Source organism: Poromitra crassiceps, assembly GCF_964638095.1.
Source record: "Poromitra crassiceps genome assembly, chromosome: 8".
Taxonomy (NCBI): Eukaryota; Metazoa; Chordata; class Actinopteri; order Beryciformes; family Melamphaidae; genus Poromitra; species Poromitra crassiceps.
In genome coordinates, this window is record NC_139629.1 from 4,467,709 (window position 1) to 4,488,493 (window position 20,785).

At 42.9% G+C, this 20,785-nt stretch overlaps 1 protein-coding gene across 1 annotated transcript in view; it reads left to right on the forward strand.

The window, feature by feature from the left end:
• slc4a10b (solute carrier family 4 member 10b) overlaps positions 1-20,412 on the forward strand; it is a gene marked incomplete at both ends in the record, with an annotated part of 44,977 nt that extends 24,565 nt beyond the window's left edge. The window contains 16 exons of the mRNA XM_083641550.1: positions 858-1,004; positions 1,182-1,285; positions 8,341-8,389; positions 13,480-13,605; positions 14,510-14,643; positions 15,125-15,370; positions 15,551-15,656; positions 16,132-16,293; positions 16,535-16,648; positions 16,755-16,916; positions 17,462-17,713; positions 18,100-18,168; positions 19,165-19,326; positions 19,826-19,948; positions 20,149-20,213; positions 20,334-20,412. Coding sequence (XP_083497676.1) covers positions 858-1,004; positions 1,182-1,285; positions 8,341-8,389; positions 13,480-13,605; positions 14,510-14,643; positions 15,125-15,370; positions 15,551-15,656; positions 16,132-16,293; positions 16,535-16,648; positions 16,755-16,916; positions 17,462-17,713; positions 18,100-18,168; positions 19,165-19,326; positions 19,826-19,948; positions 20,149-20,213; positions 20,334-20,412 — 2,100 coding nt within the window. The remainder of the gene's footprint in view (positions 1-857; positions 1,005-1,181; positions 1,286-8,340; positions 8,390-13,479; positions 13,606-14,509; positions 14,644-15,124; positions 15,371-15,550; positions 15,657-16,131; positions 16,294-16,534; positions 16,649-16,754; positions 16,917-17,461; positions 17,714-18,099; positions 18,169-19,164; positions 19,327-19,825; positions 19,949-20,148; positions 20,214-20,333) is intronic.
• Positions 20,413-20,785: the final 373 nt, after the last annotated feature.

A 20,785-nucleotide genomic window follows, 5' to 3' on the forward strand; every position in this document is an offset into this window, starting at 1 on the left:
GACGGCTTTCGTACACATCATTGCACTTTATATAATAAGGTGGGTTGGCCCTCCCTGACGGTTTGAAGAGAGCAACACTGCTTATTGTTCATCTATAAAGCTCTAACCGGAAAGCTCCCCTTGTACCTGTCCTCACTCCTCACCCATATCAATATAAGTCATCAAACACGCTCACGTTCTCACATCAGACTGTTTACTGTGAGGTCGGAGCAAGGCAAGACTGCCTTTTCTTATTATGCCCCAGACAAATGGAACAGTCTTCAGAACACATTGAAATTGGACCACTTTGTCTCCTTTGAAGCCTTCAAAGCGCTCTCACAGAGCACTCTGCAGGAGGAATGCTCGTGTTTTTGAGTGTGAATATTGTAATCTTGTCTGTCTGTAACTTCTGTATATGTTCTTTTGTAACAGGGCGCTCTTGGAAATGAGAGCTCGCTCTCAAGTGCTTCCCTGTATAAATAAAGGCTAAATAAAAAATAAATAAATAAAAAAAAATTAGTGGATAAGTCACTTCCTCCTTTTTGTCAGCGACTCAGGCTGCGATCTCTATCATCACTGACAAAAAGACTGGTGCCTGGTGTTGTGACACGGTTTCCTGGTTGAAAACGGTACTGCGTTTCCATGGATAGGTTAGGCAAGTCAAACAACTTGGCTAGGGTTATGGTTTGAGTTAGGGTTAAAGAATTGAACACGTCAGACACGGTGTGTCCACATGCGGGACATGAATCCGGCCCTCCCGTGTGAAAGGCAAGATACAGATTTCTCGTTTCTCTACATTTACCGTAACATACAGTACATACTACCGTAATATATTCAAACAGGACTGAATTCAGTCAATAATTTTTCCTCATTTCCAGGTTTTCCATGATGTTGCTTACAAAGCTAAGGACCGAAATGATCTGATTGCTGGGATTGATGAGTTCCTTGATCAAGTGACAGTCCTGCCTCCAGGGGAATGGGACCCGTCCATACGGATAGAGCCACCCAAAAATGTACCTTCTCAGGTTAGTTTGAACTCATCTTTCTTTCTGATGGCAACACTTTTTTTTAAAGATGAAATGTATCATTTCATCTTTAAAATGTATCATGAAATGTATCAGGTTTCCTAAACTCATGTGACTGTCCTAATTGGATTTCCACTTAAAGAAGAACCCAAGTGCTGTTCAATGTTTGTTGAACAGGAGAAGCGGAAGAAAAGCAGCGGTTTAGCTAACAGGTTAGCAGATGACGCAGAGGAAGAGGAGCATGGCGGCCATGGGGGTCCTGAGCTGCAGCGCACTGGAAGGTGAGGAAGTCAGAAAAGAAACAAGACTAGGCAAGCCTAGTTAAGCCAGACCCGGACTGCTGCCATTCAATTCAGTGTTCAACTACAAGTTGACATCAGAGCTAGCTCAAGGTTCAGTTCACATAGCTTAAAATTAACTAGTTCACGTTCATAGTTCACAATTTTCAATCTTGAACTAAGTTCACAGTCCCAAAGAATTAACAGTACACCGTAATTTTATTTGTATTTTTATGAGCTGCTCTGAGCTATTATTTTTTAATAGAATCACCAATATTGCAGATGATCACCGCAATTATTATAAATCACTGATCATCCATAAAAACCTGATGTGTGAATATCTCCAACTGCTTTTTTCCCAGTTTGGAAAACTAGATGGGATGGTTATGTTTTAGATTAGCTTTAGTTGTTTTGCCACTTTTCATTGCCACTGTTTTTAAAGTCCATACCAGCTTGTCCAGGTTAAATGTTAATTGGTTAATTGGAAGGTTAATTGACTCTCCTCTCTCATTTGACTTAAGGCCAAACTATTCCCACTCTACTCTGTGGAGTTTGGCTGACACAGGTTCAACTAGTTGATTACAGGTGTTTCAACAACGGGGAGCCACTGTGACTCAGTCAGTCAGTGAGTGAGTGAGTCAGTAAGCCCCTCCGGCAAAAAGACAGCATTCAGTGTTTCCCCTAGAAACATTTTCAGGCCTGGAGAGATTTGGAAACGTACCCCGACCGCAACGGTGGGGGCCCTCGCTGGCGACGCTAAACTTTTATCTAACCTGTTCGCATCTATGTTCCCAATGGCATCCCAAGTATCATCATACTATTATGGGATGCGATGCGAACAGTTGTATTATGGGATCTGCGTTTCCCAGGCAACACACGTTGACATGTTTTGGAACAGCGGCGCACGCTGGCACGATGCTCCTAAAAGCAAAATGCTTATTGTTTTGAATGATTTGGCATCTTCTATTCCTGTCAACACTAGTATTGTTGTATTATAATAATATGCCATAAAGGTTTATTGAAATTTTGGGGAGAGCAGAAAAAAAAAAAAAAGTATATATATATCTATATCTATATCTATATATATATATATATTTTTATATATTTTCTGGCCTGGCGGGCCTGTAGAATGGTAGGGAAACACTGGCATTGCTTTTGGTCATGGTCACAGTGAATTCTGATCAGCCAGTATTTCAGTGAAGGGCTGTATGAAGCCTGACGGCCTGATGTGTAGCCGTGGATATGTAGCTCTGAGGCACTACAGCAAGCAGCCCACTCGCGCACTCCGGCTTCCGTACTGAAGCCATTTAGAATTGGATGTTTGTTCACTTTTAAGCCACCAAGGGTTGATCTATTTTATGGTATTTAAAAAAAGAAGTGGGTGGACACGGCAGGACAGTTACAGAGTGAATATGGAGCTATGTGATGGAGAATAGAAGCGTGCTTCTTTAAATGCAGTGTGATTCAGATTCAGATTCAGATTCATTTATTTAAAGAATGGGACATTGCACATTAATGAACAGTACAGCCGTACAGTAAACATGCCAGGTTATAGCCCAAGGGCTAGTTTCCACCTGTAGTCCCATTCAGAAGATGGACGTGTGCGTTCTCAGTGCCAAGCGTTGTTCCTCAAGTGTCTTCTGTTTTCTCACAAAAACAAGTCATGCAGGTATAGGGAAGATACAGATAAGAAAAAATATGCACATCCTCCGGACTCCTAAAAAAAACTGGTGCTGGATCACAAAACACTTAAGATTTAAAGAAAAGAAAAGTCTGCATGCAGTATAGTGCTGTCCCATGCTTTAATTATTCCCTCCACAAACAAACAACGTTTCGCCCAGCAAGGGCTCCGTCAGGTTTACAGGATGTTGCTCCACCCAGCCTTTATATACACCCCCACCCAATCAGTCAGGCAATCAGTGAAGTGCCCACAAGCAGTGAAGGTGTAGGTCAATCAGGATCCATTGGAATCTCTCTGGCTCCTGTGGTCTATGGGATGGAGAGTATTAGATCATAATCCTGTATTAAAATACCACATATTATTTTAAAGAAAAAACAAGATACACCCAAAAAAGAAAATATATATTATACAACAGTTAGTTCCGGCCGGGCAATTTGATTGGACAAGAGGGATCCTACCAGTGCCAATATTTCATGATAACGCACTGGCGCTTCACTGTGTGTAGATCACTCCGCTTCACAGCTGCTCTAATCAACAAAATGCTTCACAGCTGTAGAGTAGACAGTAGTAAAGTAGACAGCCTGCAGTTAATTAGGCTGATTAGGCTACATTTTCGGCAAAGCAGAAAGCTGAGGGAACTATTTTTGTTGGCGGAGGAATAAATAGAGAAATCATATATTTTCTCAGCTTTTTGTCATTTTTTTAATCAGCTTTGTTTAATAGAACTGTTGTATAAAAGCAATATCACACTCGAGGTCGTGCTGTTGTTGTCTAATATCGGCACTGCTGTGATTATCTTCGGCACGAGGCCGCACCGAATCACAGCAGTGCCGATATTAGCCAACAACCGCACTCCCTCTCGTGTGATATTGCTTAAGTATTAAAGTTAAAAATATCAATCATTTTCAGGGACACGAAACATCAGAACGGTAATAGCATAGAAATATACAGATATATATGTAGCCTATGATAATCTGAATATTTTTACGAGGCACTATATTTATTTAGAGAAAAGGTCTAATATCAAAGATTGATATTTTTAACTTTAATGCTATATATTTGTTTTCTTTTTTGGGTGTATCTTGTTTTTTCTTTAAAATAATATGTGGTATTTTAATACAGGATTATGATCTAATACTCTCCATCCCATAGACTGCAGGAGCCAGAGAGATTGGAGCAACATCCTGTAAACCTGCTGGGCAAAACGTTGTTTGTTTGTGGAGGGAATAATTAAAGCACAGCACAGGACAGCATTATACTGTATAGGGAAGATACAGGCCATGTGGATGAATTATGAGAAGTAAATCAGTAGTGTTTGAGTATTCAATGAAAACAGTCTTTTAAAGGACAAGGCTGGTGTTTAGAATGGATCGCTTAACCTCAACTAATCCTATGAAAATAACAAAATCAACACTGCGTTTGCTCTGCTCCTGTTGCTTTTCTGAATTCCCACATACCGTTCTTAGCTGTCAATCTTGAAATACAGTAATTGGCTCCAATTGTGAGCTAAAAGCCTTGAAATACAGCTCACAGACATAATGTACCGGACCGGTACTGTAGGTTCAAATAAAAATCGCTGTTACCATGAGAATCCTTTAAGATTGCATTTGAGAAAATACATTACATTTCTTAGACACCAATTGATGCCAAAATACTAGTGTTCTAAAATGGGGGAAAAAAAATTCTCAACAAAAAAAAGTGATTCGAAAAATGTATACTTCAAAAGAATAATAATGTGCCCCGTCTATTTCTGGTTCAACTTAGTCTGTTTCAGCCCTGGTAAGTAGCCATAAAGTGGTTTCCACGGCAACCCACTCCAGTGAGCTCTCTCTTTGCATTTTGTAGCCGGCCTTTTCGATCACAGGGATATCTCACTCTGTCATACTCCAGTTAAATCCTGTAGAGGAACAGGAACCAGGCCAGACACTGTAAACTAAAACCATCGAGGAACTCCAGTTAAATCCTGTAGAGGAACAGGAACCAGGCCAGACACTGTAAACTAAAACCATCGAGGAAGTCAAGTTAAATCCTGTAGAGGAACAGGAACCAGGCCAGACACTGTAAACTAAAACCATCGAGGAACTCCAGTTAAATCCTGTAGAGGAACAGGAACCAGGCCAGACACTGTAAACTAAAACCATCGAGGAAGTCAAGTTAAATCCTGTAGAGGAACAGGAACCAGGCCAGACACTGTAAACTAAAACCATCGAGGAAGTCAAGTTAAATCCTGTAGAGGAACAGGAACCAGGCCAGACACTGTAAACTAAAACCATCGAGGAAGTCAAGTTAAATCCTGTAGAGGAACAGGAACGAGGCCAGACACTGTAAACTAAAACCATCGAGGAAGTCAAGTTAAATCCTGTAGAGGAACAGGAACCAGGCCAGACACTGTAAACTAAAACCATCGAGGAACTCCAGTTAAATCCTGTAGAGGAACAGGAACCAGGCCAGACACTGTAAACTAATGCTGCCTTCCAGACAACTGGGACCTTCAGATTTTCTGGCCTCCTATTAGGAAAAGTGCGCTGGAACGGCACTCAAAGTGGGAGCTCCCACTTGAAAACTGGGAGAAAAAAATCTACCCCCACTAGGCTGGGAACCAGTTGTCTGACGTCACACAACAATGGCCGCAACATGGAGTATGTAGTCCAAAGTATTAAGTGCCTTAATAAAATGTCTAATAGAGTCTGTTACATTATGTGTCATTGCTGCTCCTCATTTTCATTTAAATATGTAAGGATGGTGCTCTACTCGTTGTTAAGCTGTCTTGCTATTTGCTAAACAAAAAAAAGTTTGTCACGGTCCGCCATGTTTCTTGGTTGCGTTTTGCCTTTGTGCTCTGGAATGCTTTGAAGGTGGGGGGTGGGACTTTTCCACTGGGAAACACCCACGTCCCAGGTGTCTGGAAGGCAGCATAAAACCATCGAGGAAGTCAAGTTAAATCCTGTAGAGGAACAGGAACCAGGCCAGACACTGTAAACTAAAACCATCGAGGAACTCCAGTTAAATCCTGTAGAGGAACAGGAACCAGGCCAGACACTGTAAACTAAAACCATCGAGGAAGTCAAGTTAAATCCTGTAGAGCAGGGGTGGGCAACTATTTTTCATGGGGGGCCACATGAGGGCAACTTTGATGATAGAGAGGGCCACAAAAAAATGTCCTCGCTACCAGTTTTTGCTGAGGGCTGAACGGCGCCAGCGCGAATTTTTTTTGGCATTTGAAGCCAGGTTTAGAGGAATAACTAATTTTAAATCAACAGTTGTCATGTCATTATTCAGTCTTAACCACCAATATTTGATCCTTTTCTCACTCACTCCTATGTCACCACCTGCTCTCCCTGCAGGGCTTGAAATTAACTTTTTCACCACCTGCCAATATGGCTGCTAGATTTTAAAGTTACCAGCCAATTCGAATTTCCACTAGCCGAAATGTTTTTCTTGAAATAAACCAGAATATGAGTGGGTTAATTTAAGCATTTAAGTATCAGTAAGTGGCCCGGGATTCTCAAACAAAACAAAACAAAAATGCACTCTTGAAGCTAAATAAATCCAAAACCAACAAGTTAATTATTTAAATTTCTACTTCAATGTAGAACAGTCATTTCTTACACATGAGATTACTTTTAGCCTTTTAGTCATAAATATTATTGAAAGATATTCCATATTCCAACTGAAATGCTATAACAGAAGAGTATTGGCCAGAATGACATGAACATTTGGACACTTATTCAGCGGGTATCTTGCATGTTGCGTTCAGGTGCAGTGTAAAAAAAAAAAAAAAAAAAAAAAAAAAAAAAAACTTTTTTTTTGCAATTCTATCGCGGGCCACACAGGGGGCGCCCGCGGGCCGCATACGGCCCGCGGGCCGTATGTTGCCCATGTATGCTGTAGAGGAACAGGAACCAGGCCAGACACTAAACTAAAACCATCGAGGAACTCCAGTTAAATCCTGTAGAGGAACAGGAACCAGGCCAGACACTGTAAACTAAAACCATCGAGGAAGTCAAGTTAAATCCTGTAGAGGAACAGGAACCAGGCCAGACACTGTAAACTAAAACCATCGAGGAAGTCAAGTTAAATCCTGTAGAGGAACAGGAACGAGGCCAGACACTGTAAACTAAAACCATCGAGGAAGTCAAGTTAAATCCTGTAGAGGAACAGGAACGAGGCCAGACACTGTAAACTAAAACCATCGAGGAAGTCAAGTTAAATCCTGTAGAGGAACAGGAACGAGGCCAGACACTGTAAACTAAAACCATCAAGGAAGTCGGACAGGTAGTCCTGCAAAGTCTTCAAGAATGAATCTGTCATTGCTTGCTTGGGATTTTTCCATCAGTCTCTCCACTATGTGCCGGGTGTCATGTGTCAGAGAGCACTCTTGTCTCATGCTTTTTGCTGCTGTCCCTCACTGACCACATTCTGGGCCAGGGTATTTGACTGCTACTCTAAGGCAGTGGTTTAATAGTATATTATTAAATTTGACAACCGGTCCGCGACTTTTGTCCCCATCTATCTACCGGTCCTTGGCACAAAAAAGGTTGGGAACCCCTGCTCTAAGGCCTACAAAATAACGCTTCAGCCGGAGGCAGGACTCGCTATCTTCGGCTGCTCGGAGTCCTCTTTGGACTTCCCTACGGCTGTGCAACAGTCTCTGACTCAGGGGACGATCGTTGCCAAGAAACTCATCCTGCAGGAGTGGAAGTCCCCCTCTCCACCCTCTTTTCAGCTGTGGCTGGCGGACATGGCATCTGTTATATGGATGGAGAGACTCAGGTTCCTGAGGACCAACTCACTCGGGAGATTTTTAGTTGTTTGGGACCCGTTTCTCGCCCACCTCCACGAGGTTAGGGGCGATGGGTGACTCGTACCGGCTGGTCTCCGATAGACCCCCCTTGTGAAACAATGATATATATCCCTGTAGAAGCCATAAATATGTACGATATCATCTTTGTTTATTTGAAGGAGAAAAAAACCCATACACATGTCTGGTAGCCTCCCCTTTTATTTTTGTTTTGATTGATCTGGTTGTTATTGTTGTTTCATTTCCATGTGTAATTTTTTTTTTTTTCCCTTTTCTTCTTTGTCTCACACTGTCCATGTATGAACACAAAACTGAAAAACTGAAAATAAAATATATATATAAAAAAATAATGAATCTGTCAGACTGAAATCTGTAACCGCATTAGTAAAATGTGTGAACTGTTTTTGGAAACGCCATGCCTTCACTTTGAAATCTACCATCTCAAAATGTCTTGTACAGTATATTGTATACGCAGTATCGTTAATTTTCTGAAAATGACTGCAATGGTTGATTTAGTTTGAGCCTGAATGGCTGACTTTGTATGACGAGTATGATTTTTTCCCCCCTGATTCCCAGGCTGTTTGGTGGTCTCTTCCGAGACATCAAGCGCAAGACCCCTCACTACTCAAAATGGATGCCAGTGCTGCTGCACTGTGAAACCTCTTGAGATCAATCTGCCGAAAATCATCTTAATCCTCAAATATTTCTCCCAGCAAAAGCTCCACGAGTGGTTTAAAGTCTCTTTTTACCACACTGAAGTAATATCTGTGAGTAAAACCAGATCTACGCTCCAGAAATTCCAACTCATTGCCAGGCCAGGCTACAGCAACCCAGCTAACACCAGGCCGGCCCCTGGCTCCAGCAGCCCAGCTAACATCAGGCCAGCTCCAGGCTACAGTAGCCCAGCTACCTCCAGGCCGGCCCCAGGCTCCAGCAGCCCAGCTACCATCAGGCCAGCTCCAGGCTACAGCAGCCCAGCTACCTCCAGGCCAGCCCCAGGCTACAGCAGCCCAGCTACCACCAGGCCAGCTCCAGGCTACAGCAGCCCAGCTACCACCAGGCCGGCCCCAGGATACAGCAGCCAAGCTACCACCAGGCCAGCTCCAGGCTACAGCAGCCCAGCTACCTCCAGGCCAGCCCCAGGCTACAGCAGCCCAGCTACCACCAGGCCGGCTCCAGGCTACAGCAGCCCAGCTACCTCCAGGCCAGCCCCAGGCTACAGCAGCCCAGCTACCACCAGGCCGGCTCCAGGCTACAGCAGCCCAGTTACCACCAGGCCGGCCCCAGGCTACAGCAGCCCAGCTACCTCCAGACCGGCCCCAGGCTACAGCAGCCCAGCTACCTCCAGGCCAGCCCCAGGCTACAGCAGCTCAGCTACCACCAGGCCAGCTCTAGGCTACAGCAGCCCAGCTACCACCAGGCCAGCTCCAGGCTACAGCAGCCCAGCTACCTCCAGGCCAGCCCCAGGCTACAGCAGCCCAGATACCACCAGGCCAGCTCCAGGCTACAGCAGCCCAGCTACCTCCAGGCCAGCCCCAGGCTACAGCAGCCCAGCTACCTCCAGGCCAGCTCCAGGCTACAGCAGCCCAGTTACCTCCAGGCCGGCCCCAGGCTACAGCAGCCCAGCTACCACCAGGCCAGCTCCAGGCTATAGCAGCCAGATAATGCCTCCAAAGAAAAATCCACCCGAGCCTAAAGCTGAAGATGAGTATGTCTCACTCGAGCAGGTAAATGATCTACTGTCTAAACAGAAAGAAATGTTTACAGCTCTACTGCAACAGCAGCAGGAAAACTTTCAAAGTTTTGTTAAAGTGATCATGGAATCCACCAATAACAGACATGACTTGATAACAAGAGAAGTCCAAGAAATTAAAACCAGTATTCAGTTTACCCAGAAGGAAGTGGACGAAATTAAAATCAATTACACGAAGCAATCTGACCATGGTGCAGCCATGCAGTCAGATATTTTGAAAATATGTGACAGTTTACTTGCTATGACAGATAAACTGGAATACCTAGAAGGTCAATCAAGGAGAAATAATTTAGTTATAGAGGGTATAGCGGAATCTCCCGGGGAAACCTGGGCTGATTCAGAGGAGAAGGTGAAAAGGATCTTTGTGGAGAAACTGCAGCTGCAGAGAGAGATAGAAGTGGAGAGGGCCCATCGCACAGGAGGTCCCCGCACAGGAGGACCTGCAGTGGGTGAAAGACTCAGACCCATTCTGGTGAAGTTTGCAAGATATAAAGACAGAGCTGCTGTACTCCAGAGGGCTAAGAACCTCAAAGGTACAAAAATCTTCATAAATGAGGACTACACTGAAGCTGTCAGGCAAAAGCGTAGAGAGCTCATTCCAGCCATGAAAGCTGCCAGAGAACGAGGCGACATTGCCTACATCCGACATGACAAGCTTATTGTCCATCCCCCTTTCCAAAAGCCAGGAGCAGGAGCTAGAGACTAGCTCTCTGGTTTCCTTAACTTGAGCTCATTGGACTGAACTGAACTGCATTTTTATTTTTTTTATGGATAGTAGGCCCACTGATGATATGCATCTTCTTCCTTTTTCAAAGGGTCTTGTTATGGCCCATTTGAATGTCTGCAGCATCAGAAATAAGGTACATGAACTTAACTCTCTGATTACAGAAAACTCCATTCATATCTTGGCCGTATCAGAGACCCATCTGGATGCTACTGTTTTTGACATAGAGGTTTCCATTGATGGCTATAATCTTTTTAGAAGGGACAGGAATAAACATGGGGGTGGCATAGCATTATATATCAGAAATCACTTTCCGGCAACACTGTGCTCTGAGTTCATGTCAGATAGTTTAGAATGTCTATGGGTCAAAGTGCATCTTCCTCACCTAAAGCCGGTGCTAATCGGCTGCTGCTATAGACCTCCTGGGGCTGATATGCAATACCTGCATGATTTATGTGTGTTAATTGACAGAGTTACAGATGTGAGTGGTGATATTTTTTTACTTGGGGATATGAACATAGACTGGTTCGCGAATCACTGTCCAATGAAACAAAAGATGGTATCATTAATCAATGCTTGTAATATGTCTCAGATGATCTCTCAACCAACCAGAGTCTTTACTAACAGTGCTGGCCATATTTCTGCCACTTGCATAGACCATATTTACACAAATATTCCTGAATGCTGCACTAAACCAGTTTCTCGATCTGTGGGTTTTAGTGACCATAATATTATAGCAATTACCAGGAAAACTAAAATTCCTAAATGCAAGGTCAATATAATACATAAAAGGATGTTCAAGAAATTCATTCCTGACTGTTTTTTGGCAGATGTTGGTGATATTGACTGGACTGATGTGTATGCTGCTGATGAGCCTGAGGTCTCCTTAAATATCTTTATGGACAGCTTCATGAAGATTGTTGATAAGCATGCCCCTATGAGAAAGTGTATTGTGAAAGCTAGACCAGCTCCATGGCTGAATGAGACTCTAAAGAGCCTCATGAAGGAAAGAGACGACGCCAAATCTACATTAGTAAAGTCTGGATTAGTGGAGGATAAATTCAAGTATTGTCAACTGAGAAACCAGGTTACAAAACTGAATAGATCAATGAAGAAGGAATATTACATGCAAAGAATAAACACTGTAAAGCAAGATGGTAGAGAGCTCTGGAAAACCCTCAATGAAATAATGGGGAGAAGAAAAACTGGCGGGGCTTCCTTTGTGGAGTCAGAAGGCATGTTTCTGACCAAACCATCTGATATAGCGAATTATTTTAATGATTTCTTCATAAATAAGGTCTATGCACTAAGACAGAATATGGACAATACTGATTCTGATTATCTAAAGCTCATAAAAAATCATGTGATGTTAGATAAGAGTTGCACTTTTCAGTTTAACAGTGTAGATGAGCGGGAAGTAAGGAAGCTGTTGAAGTCTCTCCCTGAACACAGCTCAGTAGGCACTGACTTGCTGGACAGTAAGGTACTTGGTCTGGCAGCTGACTATGTTTATGGTCCGATATGTCATATATTAAATGCATGCTTAATGAAAGGTGTTTATCCCACTATATGGAAAGAGGGTAAAATTATTCCCTTACCTAAAGATGGCAGACTAGCACTCACTGGGAAGAACAGTAGACCTATCACTATTCTCCCAGTTCTCAGTAAATTGATGGAGAGAATAGTCCACTCACAAATACAGGAATACTTTGACTGTAATGGCTTAAACACAAGTTTTCAACATGCTTACAGACTTAACCATTCAACTTGCTCCGCCCTTACAGTAATGACAGATGACTGGCTCAAGGAAATGGATAACTCAAAGATGACTGGTGCGGTATTACTTGATTTTAGTGCAGCATTCGATGTCATAGATCATGAACTGCTGATCGGTAAACTAAAATGCTATGGATTTAGTCCAACCGCTATCGTATTTATGAAGAGTTATCTCACAAGTAGGACACAAAAGGTATATTACACTGGCAGCTGGTCTCACTCTAAGGTCTTGGACTGCGGGGTCCCGCAAGGGAGTTGCCTTGGGCCACTCCTATACGCCATTTTCACAAATGACTTACCATCAGTTTTGTGTAAAGCAACTGTACAAATGTATGCCGATGATTCCACACTGTATTATGCTGCAAAAACTGTCAGTGAACTGGACAATGTTTTATCAGCTGAGTTAAATATGGTTTCTGACTGGATAAAAAGGAATAAGTTGGTACTGAACATCTCTAAAACCAAATCAATTATCTTTGGATCGAGTCATAGACTGTCACCTGCACCAAAAATGAGTTTGAACTTGTCTGGGGAACCTATAGAACAGGTAAACAAAGTAAAATTACTGGGCACAATAATTGATAGCCAGCTGTCATGGGCAGAACACATTGACACCATGGTGAAGAAGATGGGTAGTGGTATCTCCATGGTGAGGAAATGTCTTTCTTATGTCCCTACATACATTGTGGGACAGGTGGCTAAATCCTTAATTTTATGTCACCTGGATTATTGTGCACCTGTATGGGCTTCTGCATCCAAAGGTCAACTAAAGAAATTGCAAACTGCCCAGAACAGAGCTGCCAGGTTAGTCTTACATTGTTCCATAAGAACAAACATTATCAGTATGCACTGTCAACTCTCATGGTTAACGGTAGAGAATAGGCTGGTTTTCAACACGGTTAAATTTTTCAGGAACACTGTCTTTTCTTCTCAACCTGTTTTCTTATACAGACAAATTGTCAAATGCAGTCAGGTTCATTCTCATTTCACCAGGTCAGCAGATGATGGACAGATTATGTTACCACACCCAAAATCAAATGCTTTAAAGAGGACAGTTGTTTATCGTGCCATCAATCACTGGAATAATTGTCCCCAGAATATACGTAATTTAAATAGCAAGGTATCTTTCAAGTACCATCTAAGAACACACTACTTAAATATGTGAGCAAATACTGTTCACGTTTGTGAGTGGAAAAACCTAATGTATGAATGTAATAATGAATACCTACCCCTACCACTTTTTCTGAAAAATTTCTGATGATGTATATAATGATGTCTATAATGTTTTACTGCTCTTAGATTATCATTGTTAAGTGAATTGTGTTTTTCATATGTATCTCGAGTATTGCTATGTTTTGTATTTTGTGTTGTCTTTCTCTGTGGACCCCAGGAAGACTAGCTTGTCACTTTGGCGGCAGCTAATGGGGATCCTTTTAAACAATAAACAACAACAATAAACTACCTGTCCGACTTCCTCGATGGTTTTAGTTTACAGTGTCTGGCCTCGTTCTTGTTCCTCTACTGCGCCTGCATGTCCCCTGTCATCACCTTTGGAGGACTACTGGGCGAGGCAACGGAAGGACGCATAGTAAGGCACCAGTCCTTTCCTCTCACTGTTCACAATGCTGCCAATACTATTTTACACTGTTTTTTTTGCCCCTCAGACATGTAATTTGCCTCAAGACTGTATCAACCGTTCACTCTCAAAATCACTAGTCGACACTGTGCTTCATAGTCGACTTTTAGGAATAAACCATATCAATAAATTGAACAGCTTTGTTTGAACAATCATTTTCTGTATGATGTCATGTCAAATCAACATTTTTTGAAGGTATTTAGAGAGGGAAAGACTCCCGTCTATGTTGTTACTGCAGTCAAACAGTCGGTACAGAGCTGTGTAGATAGAAGAGTCGCGACAGCTCCATTCACTCCAATGGACCAGTTTTTTTTACTCTCAAGAGTTCCAGGAAGTAAGGTCCTGGATTAAGCAGCACTGTCGAGTTGCAGCAAAATAGACAGCTTGTGTTGTTGTACTCTGAAAGGGTTTTTCCCCCCTTGAATCAAATTGTACATTATCAGCTTTATTTTAGCATGCAAAAGTAGCGCGAGACCCATTCCTGGCTGTTCATTGGCTAATGAGTCTCGCATTTTGGTCCTCGCGCTGACGCCACTCGCTCTCTAGAGGACACTAAGTCGGTATTAACAGCCTCTCAGAGCCAATCGGGACTCTGCTATTTCACATACCCCCAAGTTGGTCCAACCTACATTAGTTAACCCATTACTAGCTGTTTTTGAGACCTTTTTTTTTTTTTTTTACAAGAATTGATCATTTTTATTAGCTGGGGAAAAAAAGATATTCGACTATTCGACTACCTTTTGGGGAGAGTAGTCCTGAATGCCCTACTATTCAGTACTTGCAACCAGACAATGCTAGCTCTTGGAGTAACCTTCAATAATCAATATTTATGTCTGTCTCCTTTCTCATCCCCCAGAGTGCAATAGAGTCGCTGTTTGGAGCCTCAATGACAGGAATCGCCTATTCCCTGTTTGCTGGGCAGCCCCTTACCATTCTGGGCAGCACAGGGCCAGTGCTTGTATTTGAAAAGATATTGTTCAAATTCTGCAAGTATGTTTTCTTTCTTTGGTCACACTGTATATATATATATATATATATATATATATATATATGTATATGTATCACTGTATAAGTATATGTATATATTTATGTATACTGAGCACAGGCACAGGCTTTATGAATTCCAATGCCACATGGCATACAGCTCATTAAAACACATGGCATGTAGGCCAGACTGCTACGGGCATGCAATGCATTTCATCTGTATTTGTAATTGTGATTACATTGTCTGATACTTATCGGCTTGAGCTCTGGGAGAAGCTCTGTGGAAGTGTGTGTGTATCGTCTCTCCAACATCCGGCTTCCTATATAGACTATTTAATGTTCTGAATATATGGACGGGGGGGGGGGGGAATAGCATTTCATTGTGATAATGACTTCTTCCAATCCACAGCATTACAAATTGTAAATAATCCACACGTGATGTGCTTTCATATTGAATATGGCTATGTTTTTGCTCTTCCTCACATAGGGAGTATGGCTTGTCCTACCTCTCACTGAGAGCATGTATTGGGCTGTGGACAGCATTCCTTTGCATTACACTGGTGGCCACAGATGCCAGTTCCCTGGTTTGTTACATCACACGTTTTACAGAGGAGGCCTTCGCTTCACTCATCTGCATCATCTTCATCTACGAGGCCTTGGAGAAGCTCATCCACTTGGGGGAACATTATCCCTTCAACAAGAACAACAACCTGGAGAAGATCTCCCTCTACTCGTATGTGTGGACACTTATCTTCACAAACAAATTATGACAAGATGCGTTTGCTCATTTTCGCAAAGGAAACTATAAAATAATGAAAGAAATTATAAATTATTTATTAATACATTTGTTGGAGGAAAATCCTTGACAGATGAGCGATTAGTTAGTGGCCAAGATGTTCATGTGCTCCCACAGATGTTCGTGTATTGAGCCTTCTGAGCCCACCAATGGCACCCTGAGGTATTGGGAAATCAACAATGTGACTGCCTCAGAGATCTACTGGGAGGCACTGGAGGTCAAGGTACCAACACAAAAGCTTCCTATGCACATCACAGCGCAAAGGCAGACAGACTGAATTGATACTTGGGTTGTTCTCCTGAAAGTGGCATGCTCTCCCAGATTGAGTAGGCCCAAGGGAAGAGATTAAGGACATGTGGGCTGGATTACATTAGATGTCTCTGGACAGGGATGCTCTTAAACCCTGTCTGTCGCACACTATAGTCCAGTGGTGCCCAACCAGTAGATCAGCATCTACTGGCAGATCCCAGGGTGCTTACCGGTAGATTCCAAAATCATTTTTGGATAATGGGTGTAACTTTGTATTGTCAGTGTCTGGCAGACAGGTAGATCTTGTGCTGTTGAAAAATGTAAAAGTAGATCTTGAGCGGAAGAAAACGTTGGGCACCCCTGCTATAGTCTGTTGGCAACTTGGCACCGGTGGTAGTCAGTGGTGAGTTTGGTGCACTTAGCTCTGCCCTCTCTACCTGTCGTTGCAGGCTTGCATTGAGAAGCGAGGGGAGTTTGTGGGCAGCGCTTGTGGCCCTCATGGACCCTACGTTCCTGATGTTCTCTTCTGGTGTGTCATTCTCTTCTTCTCAACTGTCTTCATGTCTGCGTTCCTCAAGGAGTTCAAGTTCAGCAATTACTTTCCTACAAAGGTATTACACATCATGCATCATAACTACTGTCTCTGTTACACATAGCATAGTGCAGTGGGGCACTCTAGTGGTCATATGTAGGTACTGTGTGAATGTAGGGGGGGAGGATTGGAGAACTTAAAGTAATTTTTCCAATAATCTTTGTTTTTGTGTATTTGCATCGGATAATTATTATTTTAATAAAACCGAATGATTCAAGGTTATTTAGAATTATTTTTTTACAAGTCCTCCTCTCTCTCAGGTGAGGTCCCTCATCAGTGCTTTTGCCGTTTTCATCACCATCTTTACCATGGTCATGATAGACTATGCCTTAGGGGTCCCATCTCCAAAACTACAGGTTCCCAGTGTATTTAAGGTGAGTGGCTGCAAATTAAATTATTCAACAAATTATCAACAGCCTGCAAAATAATGTATTCAACATTTTTTCAACAAACAAGCAACAACAATCATCTCTTTATCAGCCAACCAGAGATGACCGTGGTTGGTTCATCAACCCGTTGGGCCCCAACCCCTGGTGGACAGCAGTCATATCGCTCGTCCCGGCTCTGCTTTGCACCATCCTCATCTTCATGGACCAGCAGATCACTGCTGTCATCATCAACAGGAAGGAGCACAAACTGAAGGTAGTTTTCCAGGCCCAAGTTGGAATGGGTTGGGTCTGACTCCATTATTAGATGGCTTGTACTGCATCATGGAAGCATCTTGATTTCAAGTCATGATCAAAATTATTCCACTTTGGGCATCTGGGTAGTGTGTAGAGGTCAAAATCACTCGCCTACTACCGCGGAGACCCGGGTTAAATTTCCAGCAGCGGTACTTCCAGCTTGGTCAGACGTTCCTACAAACACGATTAGCCGTGTCTGCAGGTGGGAAGCTGGGGGTTATGAGTCCTGGTCGCTGCACTAGTCCATCGGGGTGACTGTTTGGGGGGGAGGGGAACTGGGGGGAATAGCTTGATCCTGCCACACACTGCGTCCTGCCGGTGAAAAGAAGCAGTTGGCGACTGCACATGTATTGGAAGAAGCATGTGCTAGTCTCTCCCCAGATCAGGAAGGAGGGGGGGGGGCAACAACCGGGACAGCAAGGCCAAGTACAAAAAAGCACGAAAAACATGAGAAAATCCGGGGGGAAAAGATCAAGATTATTCAACTTTTGTCTCCCCCTTCAGAAAGGCTGTGGGTACCACCTGGATCTGTTCATGGTGGCGGTGATGCTGGGTGTGTGCTCTGTGATGGGCCTGCCCTGGTTCGTAGCAGCCACCGTCCTCTCCATCTCCCACGTCAACAGCCTGAAGCTGGAGTCAGAGTGCTCGGCTCCCGGGGAGCAGCCCAGGTTCCTCGGCATCAGAGAGCAGCGCTTCACTGGCCTCATGATCTTCACCCTCATGGGCTGTTCTGTCTTCATGACGTCTGTACTTAAGGTATGTTTGCTCATTTGTCCGTTCTGATCTTTGTGCAGCTTTCTCTCCCTCCCATATTTTAAGACAATGTTATGAACCGTGTATGAAACGTTCAGTGCCCTCTGTAATTTTGTTATAAACAGTGTATGCAACATTCAGTGTCCCTTTGTAATTATGTTATAAACAGTGTATGCAACTCTGTAATGATATCCTAACATATCATACATTTCTCAATCTGCTGTTCTGAAGTTGAGTTTTGAGTACAGTAGGTTTTAATTGTAGTCTTATATTACATATTATTATATGACACATACATAACATTTGCAATAATATTGCAAATGTTTTCTACTGGTTTTTGTCTCCAAAAATGTGAAGTGTGACTGAATGATGTTTCCATCGTCCTTTAGTTCATCCCCATGCCTGTGCTGTATGGAGTATTCCTTTACATGGGAGCATCTTCCCTCAGAGGCATACAGGTAAACTCTGATTCAGCGTCCTTGTTTTTCAGCCACTTCCTTTAGCTGACATTACATTCAGTGTATGAGTATGCACTGGTCTCATTTATCCTTTGATGTGATTACGCTCTGCAGTTGTCAGTCTTTCTGTCTCAGCCTGAGGACACAGACTAGAAGACTTTCAAAGTCCTAACCATTGCATCACACACAAAACAATGGATTCATCTAGTGTCCTCTAGAGAGAGAGTGGCGTCAGCGGAGGACCAAAATGTGAGACTCATTAGCCAATGAACAGCCAGGAATGGGTCTCGCGCTACTTTTGCATGGTAAAATAAAGCTGATAATGTACTATTTGATTCAAGGGATGAAAAACCCTTTCAAAGTACAACACAAACTGTCTATTTTGCTGCAACTCGACAGTGCTGCTTCTTTTACTCAAGAGTTCCACTTTCTACTTCCTGGAAAAAAACTGGTGCATTGGAGTGAATGGAGATGTCGGAACTCTTCTATTATACGGCTCTGGATTCATCATACTATAAATGATAGGTGATCCAGTCTATTGAAGTGCTGTAATTTTGTCAAACACTGACCATACGTAAAGTTGAATACAAGTTGATGGAGTGAGAGGTCCGTCTTATTTGAGTATATAGTTATTAAAGGAGATTCTTGTAAGAGGAAGAGATGCACACAGCATGGCTACATACACTTCTTCAGAGAGGTATTCACTGAACAAGGCATTTACAGTGTCTTCCAAGGACATAGGAAGTGCAGACACGATAACGTCCCTGTGGGAACAGCCTACACACCTATTATTATGTCTTGACTTGGAGTTAGCACAGACACAACATAACGTCGTGGTAGACATGCATTGATTTTTCTACCACACTTAGCATTCTTCCAGAAGCTTACTGCTATTAATAATTCTGTAAGAGTAGGCGATGTGTCTTTCCTCACATAGTTGAAATATCATTTTTGGACCAAAACTGTAAAGCAGAGTTGATCGTTTTTCCTCTCCAGTTCTTTGACCGTCTGAAGCTGTTTGCTATGCCCGGCAAGCACCAGCCAGACTTCATCTACCTGCGTCACGTGCCCCTGAGGAAGGTCCACCTCTTCACCATCATCCAGCTCAGCTGTTTGGTCATCAAGACTTCCAAGGCTGCTGTTGTGTTTCCCATGATGGTATGTGAACAGCCATGTATAGGGCCATCATCACCACCATTTGAGGTGTTGTGTTGGGACATTTTTGTGAGATTAAGACACAGATTAATCTTAAAGGAAGGCTTTGCCGAACAAATCTGCGGGAATTGGCAAAAATATGCGCGATTCTCGCAATCCCGCTGCAAATTTGAAGCCCTATGTATGTATGTATGTATGTATATATACCTGTCATAGATATGGTTGCAGGAGTGGGTACTCAGCTATTGGTACAATTATGTAAGCAAGGTCAGACATTCCATTAATCCACTGTTGTTGTTACCAGTAGCTTGATAGTGAAGTGTTGAGAGCAGGTTGAAGTCACACTGTTATAGTGTGTGTTTCTAATAGTGAAGTCACACTGTTATAGTGTGTGTCTCTAATAGTGAAGTCACACTGTTATAGTGTGTGTCTCTAATAGTATAACGCCAAGCGCATGGTGTGAATATGGTGCAGAATCAAATGCAGCGTGTCAACCCTGCAGGTGTTGGCTCTGGTGTTCATCAGGAAGTTAATGGACTGTATCTTCACCAAGAGAGAGATGAGCTGGCTGGATGACCTCATGCCAGAAAGCAGGAAGAAGAAGCTGGAGGATTCTGTTGAAGAGGTATTTAGTCGTCTCATTCATGTATCAAGTTGAATAACATCATAAGAAGGAACTTGGATACCACTGAAGAGGTCACGTTAACTCTAGAAAAAGGGACACATTCTGGAAAGCAGTAGTGAGATGCGCATGTCGGCTGATGTTCTTGTCAATCGGCACACGTTTTCCTCACGCAATTCAACTGTTTATCATACAATCATCAGGAGGAGGAGCAGAGTATGCTGGCAGAAGATGAGGGAGTAGTGCAAGTGCCATTAGAAGGTTACAAGTAAGTTATGTTATACAGTGTTATTATACTTGTGAAATGTTACAAGTGATATTTCCTGTCTATACTCATTTGTCACATTAGGATGAAAGTGCGGCTTGTTACTTCCTGCTCTTTCCACAGAGGAGTGACGCCCAGCATCAACATCACAGATGAAATGCTCAAAGGTTCTTTTGGGAATACTTGGAACGCTAATGGCTAAGACAAAAACAAGTCCTACAAAATGATGGTAAGCCTTTATTCAGCACTCAAAAATGTCCTTTTGAGGGTTTTTGTTCCTGTTTCAAACAACAACGTACGCGTTTCAGCAAGAAGCCTTCGTCAGCGTTGTGAGGCTTCTTGCTGAAACGCGTACGTTGTTGTTTGAAACAGGAATAAAAACCCTCAAAAGGACATTTTTGAGTGCTGGCTCCTTCTCTACTGCTCTATGGAAACTCCTGTGCCTTGCACCTAAAACTTTTTATCCGGTGAGTGTGCGTGCTGATAGCTCCCCAGCTAGTCTGCTTTGAAGCCTTTATTCACCAACACTGAAAATATACCCACTTAAATCAATAGTTATGGATTGTAACTCTAGT